Genomic DNA, 17,285 nt, shown 5'->3' with positions numbered 1-17,285 from the left:
TACATTTCATATTGATCACGCACTAGAAACCACTCAATCCTTTGCGTGACAGACTGTCCTCTGTGTAGGCTGTGTTTCTTTAAGTTAGCACACAAACAACCTGCTCAGTTGTGAGCGTGAGATCTGGAGTCCGCAGTAATGACTTTTTGTATCCCCGAGAGAAATCTCTCTGATAAGCACCTTCCCTCCCTCGTCACCACGTCTACACCCACACACCGCCACTGCAGCGCTTTCAGAGCCCCGACGAGGCGCCCGTGCTCTCATTTAACCCGCCGTTTGCAGCCGACTAGCAATTAAGAACATTTCAGCTCTAAACGACTGCCACGGTGCGGTGGGATTCAACCGGACATCAAGTAGCTTGGTGGTATTTTCAGACTGCATTACAGAACCAGAATCCCTGCTTGTCCTGCTATTACATCACATGGTAGTTAACCTCCTCAGGGATGTTTATTTCACCTGTAGACACATGGCTGAGCTGTTATGCTCCCAGGGCACGTCTGCCTCCATTACCGGGCTTTAATGATCGGCTGCAGAAGCCATAGTGCAGGAACAGGCGGAGGCTTTTATAATAAATGCACAGTGCTGCTTATTTTTCTCCATTCTCAACTCCCAGCTTTCTGTCTCTTTATTTACTGAAGTAAAAGCTCACGCAGATCCACAGTATCACCCTTTCAGATTGTTAATCAATCCAATTAAATCAATTAAAGGAAATCCAAAGGTTGTAGCGTGCTGACAGCATGAGGTCCCGAAGGTGTGTTTTATTTAACTGTAGAAAGTTCAGGAAGGTGTAGAAATTGGGGGCGTGGCTTAATATGAGTCTGCACTGAGAGGTAGATTGTGGCTGATATTCTGTCCAAGTCAAAGGAAAAATTTAGCTAATTTGGCTCCAACAAGACACTTCCTGTGTTGATTATATATATTATACAGCCATAACATTATGAGCAGTGAGAGGTGAAGTGAATAAGACTGATTAACTCGTCATCATGGCACCTGTTAGTGGGTGGGATATATTAGGCAGCAAGTGAACATTTGGTCCTCAAAGTTAGAAGCAGGAAAAATGGACAAGCGTAAGGATTTGAGCGAGTTTGACCATAAGGGCCAGATTGTGATGGCTAGACCACTGGATCAGAGCATCTCCAAAACTGCAGCTCTTGTGGGGTGTTCCCGGTCTGCAGTGGTCAGTAGCTATCAAAAGTGGTCCAAGGAAGGAACAGTGGTGAACCGGAGACAGCGTCATGAGCGGCCAAGGCTCATTGATGCACGTGGGGAGTGAAGGCTGGACCGTGTGATCCGATCGAGCTACTGTTGCTCAAACTGCTGAAGAAGTTAATGCTGGTTCTGATAGAAAGGGGTCAGAATACACAGTGCAGGACGGGTCAGGGCTGTTTTGGCAGCAAAAGAGGGACCAACACGATATTAGGCAGGTGGTCATAATGTTATGACTGGTCTGTGTATAATCATTGTATGAGTCTCGCTGACTGATGTACAAAAATAGTCTGTGCTTTTATCACTGTTAAACTTTACATATCCAGTGACTTTCTGTGTCCTCTGTAGCTTTCAGTGACCTTTCCAATAATTGTTAGAAAACACTTTTAATTTGGAAAGTAATACTGGAAGAGGAAAAAAATATGGGTCTTTCACATTTTTAAGCCAAATTATCGATTAGTAGGGCTTATTCAACTCTGTAATAATATACGTTGTCCATAATGTTCTGTATCCATTCTGGTTTTCATGATGGTGATGATATAGGTGTGGCTTATGAAGTATTGTTAAATATTAGATATAAATGTGTTTAGTTCATAACACCTGCTATTGGATTTAGCTGTACCTCAGAATCGAAACTCTTTAACAAATGTAACAAATCTGCCACTAAATGTGTAACTATATTACATAGTGTGTGTGTGTGTGTGTGTGTGTGTGTGTGTGTAGGCAGGAGTGTAAGAAGCTGCGCGAGGAGCTGCGTGAGGAACATGAGGAGGACAAGAGGGCAGCACTCACACAGCTTGCTCAGGCCAAAGAGCAGGAGCTGGGCAGTGCACGAGAGAGCTGGCAGAGGAAAGTGGAGGATCTGCTGGAGCAGGTGAAAGACATGAGGCTTACACACACACACACACACACACACACACACTAGGCATCCAAGATTTATTCCCACTGTCTGATAAAAGGCTTCAGTTTCAGGCCACACTGCAGAAGGGCGTCTAATCAACAGTAAGGCCGTGTGTGGATGATGAAATGGAATTGAGCTGTTTGAAACACTCAGCCATGTACAAAGATCATAGTTTAACAGCAAAATTGTAGCTTTCTACAAGATTTACAACAGCAAACAGCAGTTCTACAATTCCAGCAACAGTGATAAGCGATACAGAGATAGAGAGCGGCAAGTAAATACACAAATTAAATACAACACAGTAACTTGACAAATGCGGTATGAATGGCTCCAGTAAAGTCCTTGGCACAGGTTGTTATTGTTCCTGGAATCCTCCATTCATACAAATTCGGTGTTTATTTCTAATTAAACTTCATTCTGTGCTCAAAAATGGAATAAAAGATTTTCAGATTTAACCCCTTAGGAGCCTGAGGCATTTTTTTTGGATTCTGGATGCATGCCCTGACATTTGTGCTTATTTCTCATATTAATGTCAGCAGTCATGTATCTACACCACCAGTCAAAAGTTTGGACACACCTTTTAATTCAATGTTTTTTGTTTAGGGATTTATTTTCTCCATTCTAGAACAATACTGGAGATTTCAAAACTCTGAAATAACACACATGGACTTAAGTAATCCAAATGTAACAACAACAAAAAACAGTCAGTTGTTATTTTAAGACACGAAGGTCAGGTGTTCTGGAATAGTTCTGTTGCAAGAACAGTATTGTCAAGTGCATTTGCAAAACCCATCAAGCACCATGATGAAACTGGCTCACATGGAGACCATCCCTGTAAAGCAAGACCACAACTTACCTCTGCTTCATTTCAATGAACTCCAAGTTCATTTAGAGTTACCAGCCTCAGAAATCACCAATTAACAGCACCTCAGATTAGAGCCGTTATGAAGGCTTTACAGAGCATCAGTAACAGACATATCTCAATATCAACTGTTCAAAGGACATTATTGTGTATTTCGGCCGCCTCCAGCATTGCTTTACAATGTAGAAAGAAATAAACATCATGAAAGACCATGGAATTAGAAGATGTGTCCAAACTTTTGACTGATAGTGTATATGTTTTTGTGGGGGGGGTTTTTGGAGAAAGTTAAACTCAGTTAGTAAAACAATCATAGGCTATATAGCTCTATAACTGGCTGCTAACGAAGCGCTGGCTGTGAATGAGATGAGAAGTGGCAGAGAATGAGTGTGTAATGAACAAGTGATTACACCAGTGTTCAAGACCTACTTATACACTGAAGAGCTGAAAGCTTATAACCGCTACCCAATTTAGGCTCGAGTTATACATCTGAAGGTGGATCCAAGAACGTTCCTTAATACGGTGACTACTTTGGCATAAATATGATAAAAAAAAATAATGATCATAAACCATTTAGACTCAAAAAGAATGTATATTCTTTATATGGATGCCGTTTACCTCGCATAGATGAATAAATATTTCCAGAGCACACCATAAACAACAATAGAAATGATAAGAATAACAATTAACAACCATAGATGAAGGAATAAATGTCTTTAGTCCAGGTAGAGGAATGCAAATACGTTGTAGATGGAACAAACTTAGCCGAACGATGATGGAGATGAGGATCGCCGATGATTATGTGATGAAGTTCCAGGTGAAAAAAGAGAATGGTATTCCTAAAGGGATTCATGATCGTAAGAGTCTATTAAACATAAAAGGTCACAGAAAAACTATTTCTCCATCTTAGGGCTGTGAGCTTCCAACGAGTCTGAGGAAACCATTGCTTCCTCTCCCAAATCCCAGCTGACTTCCTCATGCCATCTACTTGAATAAATAGGAGTCTTAGCTTAGTGCCCCTAAACAAAACATGATATCTAAATGTTAACAGAGTTCATTTAGTTACAAGCGTAAGAGTATGGAATGTCCGAACAAGCATCACCATTAGCAGACACTGAGCAGTGGGCTAATCAGCTAGTGGTATTGGTAGGTGACTTGGGTTGACCCATATATATTTTTTATATTGCACTTCATTTGAAGGGAATGATGTGGGCCAGTTTGATGACTTGTCAGTTTGCATGTCAGGCTAGCAGGCTGCTCACTCTCAGCAGTGCTAATGATACTAGCAGGCGGCCCAGTGAGGCTCAGTAATTGCACATCCGCTGCCTTCTGCCTGCCGCCACCAGTGATATCGACTGGTGTAAAGAGAAACTGTCTGCTGTCGATCCTTCATTCTCACCTCATCTCTGAGGCAAGACTGGCAACCACATGGGAGCTTACACACACACACACACACACAGCATGTTGCAGAAGAACATGGAGACACAGACTGTCCATTTATAGCAATCTGATCTCTTAGCATTGAACTGATCCCTTATCCCTTTTGAAGTTTGATGTTTTTCAAGTGCTTTTCTGTATAAGAAGAGCATCTGTGATTGACAGAATGCTTCTATTCTCCAAACTCTCGCTCCACAACCTAATGACAAAGTGTTTTTTCGCCTTATTTCTCACCATTTGTCATTTTATTAACACCCCTCTTATTTCTAACGTACTCTGAATCATTGTACTCAGCCACAGACCCTTTTATGTTTGTTGGACCGTGTCCAGAGAGCTGTTTCTAAACAAGCGGAGCAAGCCGAGTATTACGGCAGCGAGAGAAGATTGTGGATAAGATTCTAAAAAAAAAAAAAGAAAAAAAAAGAACAAGGACAAATAACCTCCTCACAATCACTGATTATCTCTGGTTGGAGGCTAACAGATGCTCCAGAGGAATAAAACAAAATATGTACCCATACAAGTGCTTTTTTATTGCTTCTACTCATTGCTTTCTTTTTATCCCTTGGACAGTTTTGACAGATTGCAGGTCTCTGCTATGTTATGTCATACTGATAATGGTTTGCTCTCTCTATCCCGGTCTCACTCTCTCTCTCTCTCTCTCTCTCACACTCACTCTCTCTCTCTGTTGGTGCAGATTTCTCTGTTGAAGCAGAGTCTGGAGATGCAGCTGTCACAGTCACAACATTCTCTGCAGCAGCTGCAGGCTCAGTTTAATCAGGAGCGAGAGCACCTGGGCCAGCAGCTGCAGGAATTAGAGTTGGAGCACCAGCGAAGGGAGGAGCGTCTGCGCGAGGCCCACTGCTGCGCCATCCACGACCTGCAGGAGGCCCGCCAGCACGACCTCAAGGTCTCTCTCATTTATAATCATCATATTGATAATCGACCTGTCTCTCTACCTGTTCCTCTATCTCGGTGGAGCTGAGCTCTTAACCAGCTCTCTGCCACTCTGCCCCTTCCCATCTGTCCCACTCTGCCCCTTCCCATCTGTCCCACTCTGCCCCGTCCATCTGTCCCACTCTGCCCCTTCCTATCTGACCCACTCTGCCCCTTTCCTATTTGTCCCACTCTGTCTTTTCCTATCTGTCCCAGTCTGCTCCTTCCTATCTGTCTCATTCTGCCCCACCCATCTGTTCCACTCTGCTCCTCCCTATCTGTCTTACTCTGCCCCTTCCCATCTGTCCCGTTCTGCTCCATCCATCTGCCCCACTCTGCCCCTTTCCTATCTGTCTCACTCTGCCCCTTCCTATCTGTCCCACTCTGCCCCGTCCATCTGTCCCACTCTGCCCTGTCCATCTGTCCCACTCTGCCCCTTCCTATCTGTACCACTCTGCCCCACCCATCTGTCCCACTCTGCCCCTTCCTATCTGTCCCACTCTGCCCCTTTCCTATCTGTCCCACTCTGCCCCTTTCCTGTCTGTCCCACTCTGTCTCTTCCTATAGGTCCCAGTCTGCTCCTTCCTATCTGTCTCACTCTGCCCCTTCCTATCTGTCCCACTCTGCCCCATCCATCTGTCCCACTCTGCCCCATCCATCTGTCCCACTCTGCCCCGTCCATCTGTCCCACTCTTCCCCTTCCTATCTGTCCCACTCTGCCCCTTTCCTATCTGTCCCACTCTGTCTCTTCCTATAGGTCCCAGTCTGCTCCTTCCTATCTGTCTCACTCTGCCCCTTCCTATCTGTCCCACTCTGCCCCGTCCATCTGTCCCACTCTGCCCCGTCCATCTGTCCCACTCTTCCCCTTCCTATCTGTCCCACTCTGCCCCTTCCTATCTGTCCCACTCTGCCCCACCCATCTGTCCCACTCTGCCCCTTTCTATCTGTCCCACTCTGCCCCTTCCTATCTGTCCCACTCTGCCCCACCCATCTGTCCCACTCTGCCCCTTCCTATCTGTCCCACTCTGCCCCACCCATCTGTCCCACTCTGCCCCTTCCTATCTGACCCACTCTGCCCCTTTCCTATTTGTCCCACTCTGTCTTTTCCTATCTGTCCCAGTCTGCTCCTTCCTATCTGTCTCATTCTGCCCCACCCATCTGTTCCACTCTGCTCCTCCCTATCTGTCTTACTCTGCCCCTTCCCATCTGTCCCGTTCTGCTCCATCCATCTGCCCCACTCTGCCCCTTTCCTATCTGTCTCACTCTGCCCCTTCCTATCTGTCCCACTCTGCCCCGTCCATCTGTCCCACTCTGCCCTGTCCATCTGTCCCACTCTGCCCCTTCCTATCTGTACCACTCTGCCCCACCCATCTGTCCCACTCTGCCCCTTCCTATCTGTCCCACTCTGCCCCTTTCCTATCTGTCCCACTCTGCCCCTTTCCTGTCTGTCCCACTCTGTCTCTTCCTATAGGTCCCAGTCTGCTCCTTCCTATCTGTCTCACTCTGCCCCTTCCTATCTGTCCCACTCTGCCCCATCCATCTGTCCCACTCTGCCCCATCCATCTGTCCCACTCTGCCCCGTCCATCTGTCCCACTCTTCCCCTTCCTATCTGTCCCACTCTGCCCCTTTCCTATCTGTCCCACTCTGCCCCTTTCCTGTCTGTCCCACTCTGTCTCTTCCTATAGGTCCCAGTCTGCTCCTTCCTATCTGTCTCACTCTGCCCCTTCCTATCTGTCCCACTCTGCCCCGTCCATCTGTCCCACTCTGCCCCGTCCATCTGTCCCACTCTTCCCCTTCCTATCTGTCCCACTCTGCCCCTTCCTATCTGTCCCACTCTGCCCCACCCATCTGTCCCACTCTGCCCCTTTCTATCTGTCCCACTCTGCCCCTTCCTATCTGTCCCACTCTGCCCCACCCATCTGTCCCACTCTGCCCCTTCCTATCTGTCCCACTCTGCCCCACCCATCTGTCCCACTCTGCCCCTTCCTATCTGTCCCACTCTGCCCCACCCATCTGTCCCACTCTGCCCCTTTCTATCTGTACCACTCTGCTCTTACCTAACTGTCCCACTCTGCCCCACCCATCTGTCCCACTCTGCCCCTTTCTATCTGTACCACTCTGCTCTTTCCCATCTGTCCTACTCTTCCCCACTCATCTGTCCCACTCTGCTCCTTCCTATCTGTCTTACTCTGCCCCTTCCCATCTGTACCACTCTGCCCCACCCATCTGTCCCACTCTGCCCCACCTATCTGTCCCACTCTGCTGCTTCTCATCTGTCCCACTCTGCTGCTTCCTATCTGTCTTACTCTGCCCCTTCCTATCTGTCCCACTCTGCCCCACCCATCTGTCCCACTCTGCTGCTTCCCATCTGTCCCACTCTGTTCCTTCCTATCTGTCTTACTCTGCCCCTTCCTATCTGTCCCACTCTGCCCCACCCATCTGTCCCACTCTGCTGCTTCCCATCTGTCCCACTCTGCCCCTTCCTTTATGTCCCACTCTGCCCCTTCCTATATGTCCCACTTTGCCACTTCCCATCTGTACCACTCTGTCCCAACCATCTCTTACTCTGTTTCGTCTGTCTCTCCCAATCTGCCACACCCATCTGTCACACTGTTCCCTGCCCATCTTTCCCACCTGTCTCTCTTGATTAGACTAGAAGCAATGTTTAATTTTTGTTTGATTTTATGTGCATAGTGATTTTAACAATAGACGTTTTTAATAAAGTCCTGACGTGATTGTACAGTTAATTCGGAAAAGCATACATTATGACTAAGACATATTTTAAATGGAAAAGGTTGCAATCAAGATCACTTTTCAGGAATTTGCTATAGTACAACAAATGAGAGCAGCATCTTTCAAACTGGAATGGATATCATCCTACCCTGAAAGGCCAGACTTGGCCATAAATATAGTGCAGTTATTTTTAAAACTACCTCTGTTTTTGGAGTACTACATTTACATTTCTGGCATTTGGCCGACGCCCTTATCCAGAGCGAAGTACAAAAGTGCTTTGAAGTCTCTATCAATGAATACATCAACACTGGTTCAAGAGGTCACAGACTCCAACTGTGTTGGAAGGATTTTTTTAATACATACAACAATACATAAAACAAACAGCGAAAATAAGAGCTAGATTAAGTGTTTCAGGAAAAGGTAGGTCTTCATGTGTCGTTTGAAGACAGCCAGTGACTTCTAGGGAAAGATGTATACATTCTATTTGTATACCTAACTCTTACCCTGAGAGATGGTGGGAACAGTCAAGCAGTGCTAGTAGATTGGAGTGAGCATGGTGCAGTGTGAGGTGTTATAAGAGCTTTGAGGTAAGAGGGAGTTGATCCATTCTTGGCTTTGTAGGCAAGCATCAGTGTTTTAAATCTGATGCAGCTAGTGGAAGCCAGTGGAGGTGCACAGCAGTGGGGTGGTGTGTGAGAACTTAGGCAGGTTGAAAACAAGTGGCGCAGCTGCATTTTGGATCATTTGCTGAGGACAAATTGCATTCAGAGGTAGACCTGCCAGTAAAGAGTTGCAGTAGTCCAGTCTTGAAATGACCAGAGACTGAACAAGCAAGCCTGTGTGGATGAAAATGTGAGAATCCTTCTTATGTCATATAGAATAAACCGACATGAGCGTGTCACATTAGCAACATGGGAAGAAAAGGACAGTTGATTGTCCATGCTTACCCCCCAAGGTTGCAAGCAGTTGCCAAAGGGGAGATTAGACAGTTGTGCAGGTATATCGCAAGATCCTAGCCTGGGGATGAATAACCTGGGATAACCAGCAGTTCAGTTTTGCTGGGATTGAGTTTCAGCTGATGAGCTGAACCAGATGCTGAGATCTGAGCAGAAGCCGTGGTATCTGAGGGAGGGAAGGAGAAATACTACGTAGATATCCATCAGTTCAGCAAACAAGTTACACCACCAGGTTGGATTGAGATGTAGCTAACTTTTGCTCATTTACATGCCTGTACAATGTTACGCTTAGTTACCTCTGACTGAGGATGACGTATATTGTTAGCTAACTATCTTACAAAACCTGCATATATCTAATGGCTAAAATGTTCAATTTCTGACTCCTGGTGTGCAGCCAGTTAAAACAAAGCCGCCTACCTTCATAGATATTGAAGCATTGCCCGATTTATAAGACAGCTGACTTATAAGACATCATAGGCAACAAGACACCAAGCCAGCTTTCGACAGAAAACTCCAGTCCCCAGCCTCCCATGTTGATCTCTTGTTCTGCTCTACCAGTGCATCACTGCAGGGAGAAGGTTCTGTTGGTCCTTCTGTCTTGTTCAGTGCAGTCCAAACTTTCCCTGGGCATCAGAGAGCTTTAGTGATAACTGAGTGTTTAGTTTAGCAACAACTGAATGCTTGATGTCTTTGGTTCTGAGGCGTACGCATTTTCTCATTACTTCAAATTTCTCAAAGAGGCAGGGACCGATTTACCAGAACCACTGTTACCTACGACTACTATACATTTCAGAACTAGCTAGATGGCTGCATAACTAGATGCAATATCTCTGGAATAGCTAGGGTTAGACAGACCCAATTGGCTCCACCATGAAAACATCAGGCGTAAAGAAATACCTAAAGAATCATAAAACACCTACAAAAAAGGTTAACATTCACCATAGGCATGGGGAACTGAATACAAGATGGTGTTTTACATGTTTTCATTTAGAAATTTTTATAGCACAAACGATAAAATACTTTTTTTTATAGGAGTTTTTATTGGATCGTTTTCTGAATTGTCCACCTGAGGGAAGCATTTTAAACTGTTAAGTGGATGAGACGGGGTGGCCACTAAAAATCTTCTCTTTCTTCCCAATGACCTTGCCTGCCAACTGTAATATTCTGACTCTTTTTACTCTTCATTATTGACTCATCTTTAATAGGTTGATGTTTGTATTCACAAATGATGCTAAAATGACATGTACAATGATCTAGAATCTCTACAACATGCACAGCTTGACCCTATCAAACTGTCAGTCTGGCATCAAATCCTTTCTTTTCTATTTTTTTGATAGCATTAATTTCCTGTGCACTGGACTGGAACTAGCTCTGAATAGTGCCTGTCTGGTCCAGCATGCTATTTGCATATTGAAACAACTCAGAACTGCTGCTCAGATTAGTTTCCTCTGTATAGAATAAAAACAAAAGTGGTGATAAGACAGAACCTTGAGGGACACCTATAGTTAAAAGCAATTCGTGAAACAATATTCCATTTGTTTAAACCTTTTAGGATCAGGCTGTGACTAAGACTGGCATTTGCTTTGCTTTGTAAGAAGAAAAAAGTACAATATAATGAACTATGAAGTATGAAAAAGCTGCGATCAATAAAAAAAAAAAAAGAGCTCATGCAAAAGATTCTTGGTTATACAGTCAATTAAGGAAAGTACCATAAGAAGTTCACGCAAGTCCAAATTCCTAGTGACTGATAACCTAGAGGTTGATTTGTCTGAATTGGATCGCTGTGGGTTATAAAATGAACTCGTGGTAGCAAATGGATTTTATTTGGATGGCACATTTCCTCAGACTTTTCCATTAAATGAGATTAAATGCATTATACATCTCTCCGTCTAATCACCTTTGTATAATCAATGCCTCACCCTGCACTGCTGACAGCGAGGATAACAATTCATGGTTTATATTGGCAAGAGGCGTCGGCGGTTAGGTTGAAATCGGACGTCGAGCTGGCACGGTTTCAATACAGTTGGGAAATTTAATAATCTCATGGTCTTGGTTTTACAGCTTATCTTATGGCTTCTACTTTTTTCAACAGTCTGCAGAACAAGCAGCCAACAGCCATAGCTTCCATATAAACCTGAACTACAGATTAAACAGCTATTTATTATCCATCAACACTTTAAACATCAGTTATTAATGTTTAACAAGGTGGAAAGGGGAAAAGAAGCGGCACTGGTGGCATTCAGTATCGCTTTGTAGAGTTTCAGCGCTCCAAATGGAGTGCATCGACCCCACTGCAGTCTCTGGAAAGTTCTTCCCAGCTACAGGGCTGTTAAAATAAGGGTCCTTTTCCAGCTGTTTCATTATTCAGTATGAGTGTCTCTGTCGTACCAGAGAGAGATCCATCAGCAGGCCTGGGTTTTACACCTTAGCGCTCTGAATCCTTGCACCAGCATGGTTAAGCAGACACTCTGGTTAGATAGGACAATGTGCTGTTGATTTATTCACTGCTTTTTAATAAGTAACAAGAGCGGCTTTTTTCGGTGGAGAAGAAAGTAGGTTTCCTTTCCTTTTTTTGTAAAGGAAATAAAAAGCAGCACTTTTTTTCCTCGTCATGCCCAGATGGAGTCCTGGCGGATTACTTTATGTCCCATAAAGGAAATCTTCAAATACTTAGGAGGAGGGTTGCCTCATTTCCTGTAAACCAGTGTCTTCCCAGGCAAACTAGGAAGGCAAACTCCAACAACTAAGGGGAAAAAAAAAAAACTCACTTAACATCCCTGCAGCATTCTGTTTTTTGCTGATGCTGGAAAAACTACCTCTACGTTTCTCTGATTTATCCGGAAAGACCATGCATACTTCCCACCAGCTGCACCAGAGAGAGTTGTTATTTTCTCTACCCACATTGGCCATAGAGAACATATGGCCCTGATGATCCTGTGTGGACACGAAAGTGAACAAATAAGGACAACAGACATAAACACAACCCTGCTATGAGTCCTGTTTTCTCAGTGTACACTTTAATAGAGAGGGTATAAAACACAAATGAACAGAATGTAAGCAGATTCTCTCCATTTACAGCATTTGGCAGACAGCCTTATCCAGAGAGGCTTAAATTTGATCTCATTTTTTTTATGCAATTGAGGGTTAAGGGCCTCGTTCAAGGGCCCAGCAGTGGCAGTTTGGTGGACCTTGCATATGAACTCACAAACTTCTGATCAGTAGTCTAATAAACATCAAGATACTTAAGCTGTGAGTGAAGCCATCATTGACACCTAGCTCAGTGGGCTTCTATGGACATTTACATTTCTGGCATTTGGCAGATGCCCTTATATACAGCAACTTACAATTATCTCATTTTATACAACTGAGAAATTGAGGGTTAAGGGCCTTGCTCAGGGGCCCAGCAGTGGCAGCTTGGTGGACCTGGGATTCAAACTCATAACCTTCAAATCAGTAGTCCAACACCTTAACCACTAAGCTAGCACATCCCCCATGAGGAGTTTCACACAGACTAGAAGAAAAAGACAGTGATTTCTTTTTCCCCACATATCCCAGCTTGTTAGGATAATAGGGTACGAGTGCAGGGTCAGCCAGGATATGGCACCTCTGCAGTAAAGAGGGTTAAGGACTTTGCTCAAGGATCCAAGAGTGTTGCTAGGGCTTGAACTGCTGACCTTTTGTTTAGTAGCCCAGCGCATTAACTGTGGAGCCACCACTATAACCCGACCTGATCTACCCCTCAAGATTGCCCCGTAATCTGCTCTGTACACCATTCATTTGTTTTAAATATTTCATTTCTGCATTTCAGTCTGTAATTTCTGTGTAGTCTTAAAGAAAGAAATTACCTGTGGTTTTTTGTGACGCTGATCGACTTGGATTGTTCCCAGTTTTCTCCATTAACAGCAAACCCACGCAAATCCAGACGGCTTTGGCATCAGAGCACATTGAAACATTTCATGTCTATTTTAATTGATGTATATTAACAGGGCTAACTCCCTCATTGGCCTCTTGAACCTCGTTGATCTGGCGAATATCTGTAATAAAATTGTGGAAATCATGGCCAGCTAATAGGTAAGCACAGTTGATGCTCACATCAGCGATATGTCTGGAACTTCCAGACAAACAGATAGATTACTTTTTCCCACACAGTGTTCCCACTTCTCGAATGTTTTTAAGTCAGTCAGCTGGAAAGCCAACTAAGCTTAAATAGTGGCAGCTGAAATAATGCAATAATGTATAGCAAGCAAGTTAAGCAGTTAATTGCATTAATACACAAACAAACAAATCGCTTATGAATCACCGCAGAGTGGACAACATACTCATTATTCTTTTCTCAGAAAGCGTCTGAGGTATTAAATCGTCTTTGCGCGCTCAACAAAATGTCAGCAATTTGTTGGCTGATGTTTGGCAGTGAGCTGCAGGGTTTTCTCCTCACATCACCAAACAAAACATATTGGTTCTGTCTGGCCAGTATCTTTTCTTGACATGCTTCACTATAAAGAGTATATTCCTTCCAAATAATAGCCTTTGATTTGCAAAAGGCAAATCAGGCCTTACATTACATTTCCTTAAGATTCATTTCCATAACAATTAATTTAAATAATTGAGTTTTGCAAATGTCAGTGGTGGGTTTTTCGTTTCTTTTCCGTGAAGCACATTTTGTTTACATTTACATAACAAATAAAAAAACATTTTCTGAAAATCAATAGTTTTTTTCCCTTTTTGTTTCCTTTCCTTTCCTTTTGTACCCTGCCCTGCCCTGCCCTGCCCTGCCCTGTCCTGTCCTGTTCTGTCATCCTCTCTTTTCCAGTACCTTCCCTGGTTTTCCTTTCGTTTCCTTTTTCCTTTCCTGCGCTGCCCTGCCCTGCCCTGCGCTGCCCTGTCATCCTTTCCTTTCCCTTGCCTTGCCTTGCCTTCCCATCCCATCCCTTTCCTGGCCTGCCCTGCCCTTTCCCTGTCCTGTCCTGTTGTCCTCTCTTTTCCAGTACCTTCCCTGGTTTTCCTTTCCTTTCCTTTCCCTTGTCTCCCTCTCCCTTGTCTCCCTTTCCTTTCCTTTCCTTTCCTTTCCTTTCCTTTCCTTTCCTTTCCCTTGTCTCCCTCTCCCTTGTCTCCCTTTCCTTTCCTTTCCTTTCCTTTCCCTACCCTTGTCTCCTCTTCCTTTCCTTTCCCTTCCCTTCCCTTGTCTCCCCTTCCTTTCCTTTCCTTTCCTTTCCTTTCCTTTCCTTTCCTTTCCTTTCCCTTGTCTCCCTTTCCTTTCCTTTCCTTTCCTTTCCTTTTTCCTTTCCTTTCCCTTCCCTTGTCTCCCCTTCCTTTCCTTTCCTTTCCTTTCCTTTCCTTTCCTTTCCTTTCCTTTCCTTTCCTTTCCTTTCCTTTCCTTTCCTTTCCTTTCCTTTCCTTTCCTTTCCTTTCCTTTCCTTTCCTTTCCTTCCCTTCCCTTCCCTTCCCTTGTCTCCCCTTCCTTTCCTTTCCTTCCCTTCCCTTCCCTTCCTGTCCCATCCTGTCCCATCCTGTCCCATCCCGTCCTTTCCTTCACTTTCCATTACTTTCCTCCATGCCTGGTAAGGTCCTCTGTCCAAATTCCTAAAGGTCCTACCCAGTGCTACCATGGCTTTCTCCATCTAGTCGCCATGACCGCATCCAACCTTGATTGGATCATTTTGGCTTGTGGTATTTACCACAATAATTACCAGCTTCAGCTGATTTATCCAGTTCCCTGTACAAAACTAAATCCCCCATCTATCTAAGAGATCCTCATGAGTTTATATTGATTTGTCTGTCATTATGCTTGTTATGTGAAAGTTCTGTATACACCACTTTCTCACTGAGGGTAATTCATTCAGAGCTGGAACACGGTGTCTGCGGGCTGTACACTATTTATACACTGCCAGTGTGTAACATCTCCAGAGTAGGGAAAAGCTAGACCTCAGATCCTATTCATATATATCACATGTGCTACCACACTAGTAGCACTCACTGAGGTGCAAATGGGATCCTGTCTTATGGGAAGGTTGCTACAGTGTTTGTACTGAATGCATTGAGGTGTCTTGATGCGGCCGTGTGTGAATATGAGAGAGAGAGAGAGAGAGAGAGAGAGAGAGAGATGGTGTGGGAATCTTGTCAGTTAGGCTGAAAGCAGGAGCATAGACCTCCTGGGTGCTTTGCTCTTTCTGAGGCTGTTGTCTTTGTGATGGAGAATGCATACAGGGGTTATATTTGTGTGTGTGTGTGTGTGTGTTGGTTTGTGTCTGATAGATCGGCTAGGGCATGTCTCCTGATAGCTGTCTAGATGACTGACATGCTCTGACCTTTTCAGGTATACAAGTATTCCTGCAGAGACAGAGCTCATGGCTGCTTGTCCTTTTTGGGCTCAAACACCAAATTTATATCACAGATCTAAGCAGACGGTGGCAGGGATCCTAGCTCGAGAATCTGGGCTTCGATCCTGATCCTGATTAGTGAAGGTGAATGAATATTTAAGCATAAATGAAGCAATTGAAATAAAGTACTACACTAGAGTACTAAATAAAATACTGAACAAAGCTCAGTTTCTGTTCTCAATTGGTTTTATGTGCATAATGTAAGCAATGAAATAACTTCTTTTTAGTTAATGCACTCTAAAGCAGGCGTTACGATATTATATATTAGACTATATTATACACCGTTCAGCCATAACATTATATGGCTAATATTGTGTTGGTCCCACTTTTGCTGCCAAAACAGCCCTGACCCATCGAGGCATGGACTAGATCCCTGAAGGTGTGCTGTCGTATCTGGCACCAAGATGTTAGCAGATCCTTTAAGTCCTGTAAGTTGCGAGGTGGGCCAACCACGTGATGTAAAAGAAAACGTGATTCATCAAACCAGGCCACCTTCTTCCATTGCTCCATCATCCAGTTCTAATGCTCACATGCCCATTGTTGGTGTTTTCGGTGGTGCACAGGGGTCAGCATGGGCACCCTGACTGGTCTGCGGCTATGCAGCTCCATACACAACAAACTGTGATGCACTGTGTATTCTGACACCTTTCTATCAGAACCAGCATTAACTTCTCCAGCAATTTGAGCAACAGTAGCTCGTCTGTTGGATCGGATCACACGGGCCAGCCCTCGTTCCCCACGTGCATCAGTGAGTCTTGACCGTCCATGACCCTGTCGCCGGTTCACCACTGTTCCTTCCTTTGACCACTTTTGATAGATACTGACCACTGCAGACCGGGAACACCCCACAAGAGCTGCAGTTATTGGAGATGCTCTGATCCAGTGGTCTAGCCATCACAATCTGTCCCTTCATCAAACCTCAGATCCTTACACTTGTCCATTTTTCCTGCTTCTAACATCAACATTGAGGACAAAATGTTGACTTGCTGCCTAATATATCCCACCCACTAACAGGTGCCATGATGAGGAGATCATCAGTCGCATTCACTTCACCAGTCACTGCTCATAATGTTATGGCTGATCAGTGTATATTATTAATAAAACTGCATAGTGTTTGCAGTTGTTTGATATCCATGTGATTGAGCAAAAGGTTAAACAGTAATGACAATTTTTCACACTTGCCAATATTAGTGGAGGGTAGTGTCTTTTTTTATATATATAGAAATTAGTCATTTGCAATTTTTTTCTTGAACCTTTATCAGAGATAAAGGTGTAATTTTTCTGACATGTAGAGAGAAGAGAGGAGAAAAAAGACAGAGGATGATGAGTGCCTGACTGTTCTAACTGTACAAGTACTAACAGGAACTAACTTCAGTGACATACCACATCCCATCGAGAGAGAGTCATGCAAACAGTGCAAACAATGTTCACACAACAGCACAGATAGGTGTCAGGTGTGTGTTACGTGAACTGGCTCTTCCCCATATAACATCGTGTTTTATGTATCTTCACATCTGCTAGCAAGCTTGGATAGTTTTCACTGTACACATAGAATTGTACCTTCACATTTCAGCTCTTAGAATTATTAGCCTTAAAATCAGTATTTTGGGTTTTTGTACTGATGGCTGGTTTACCATCGAAAATATAAATAAAACCACATAATTGTTTCAAAGAAAATGAAGAGGTAAGAATCTAATCTTTTTTTGCTCACCCCTAAGAGAAAACTGTCCAGTGCTCTGAATGTAATTCATCTCTGATCATTAATCACTGTTGATCAATCAGGATTCAGTTGAGTGTGTGTGTGTGAGAGTGTAGAACAGTTCAGTCCTGAGTGTGTGTGAGTGAGTGTGTGAGTGTGTGAGTGAGTGAGTGAGTGTGTGAG

At 44.2% G+C, this 17,285-nt stretch overlaps 1 protein-coding gene across 2 annotated transcripts in view; it reads left to right on the top strand.

Annotated features, from left to right (window-relative positions):
- fam184ab (family with sequence similarity 184 member Ab) overlaps positions 1 to 17,285 on the top strand; it is a 151,905-nt gene that overhangs the window by 91,126 nt on the left and 43,494 nt on the right. For both annotated transcript variants that reach the window (XM_058379691.1, XM_058379690.1), the window contains exons 10-11: positions 1,930 to 2,080; positions 5,098 to 5,310. In XM_058379691.1, the coding sequence (XP_058235674.1) occupies positions 1,930 to 2,080; positions 5,098 to 5,310 (364 nt within the window). The remainder of the gene's footprint in view (positions 1 to 1,929; positions 2,081 to 5,097; positions 5,311 to 17,285) is intronic.

The sequence above is a fragment of the Hemibagrus wyckioides genome, linkage group LG25, assembly GCF_019097595.1.
Source record: "Hemibagrus wyckioides isolate EC202008001 linkage group LG25, SWU_Hwy_1.0, whole genome shotgun sequence".
In the NCBI taxonomy this organism is placed as follows: Eukaryota; Metazoa; Chordata; class Actinopteri; order Siluriformes; family Bagridae; genus Hemibagrus; species Hemibagrus wyckioides.
The sequence above is the reverse complement of the archived record's forward strand: the minus strand, read 5'-3'. Positions and strand labels throughout refer to the sequence as shown.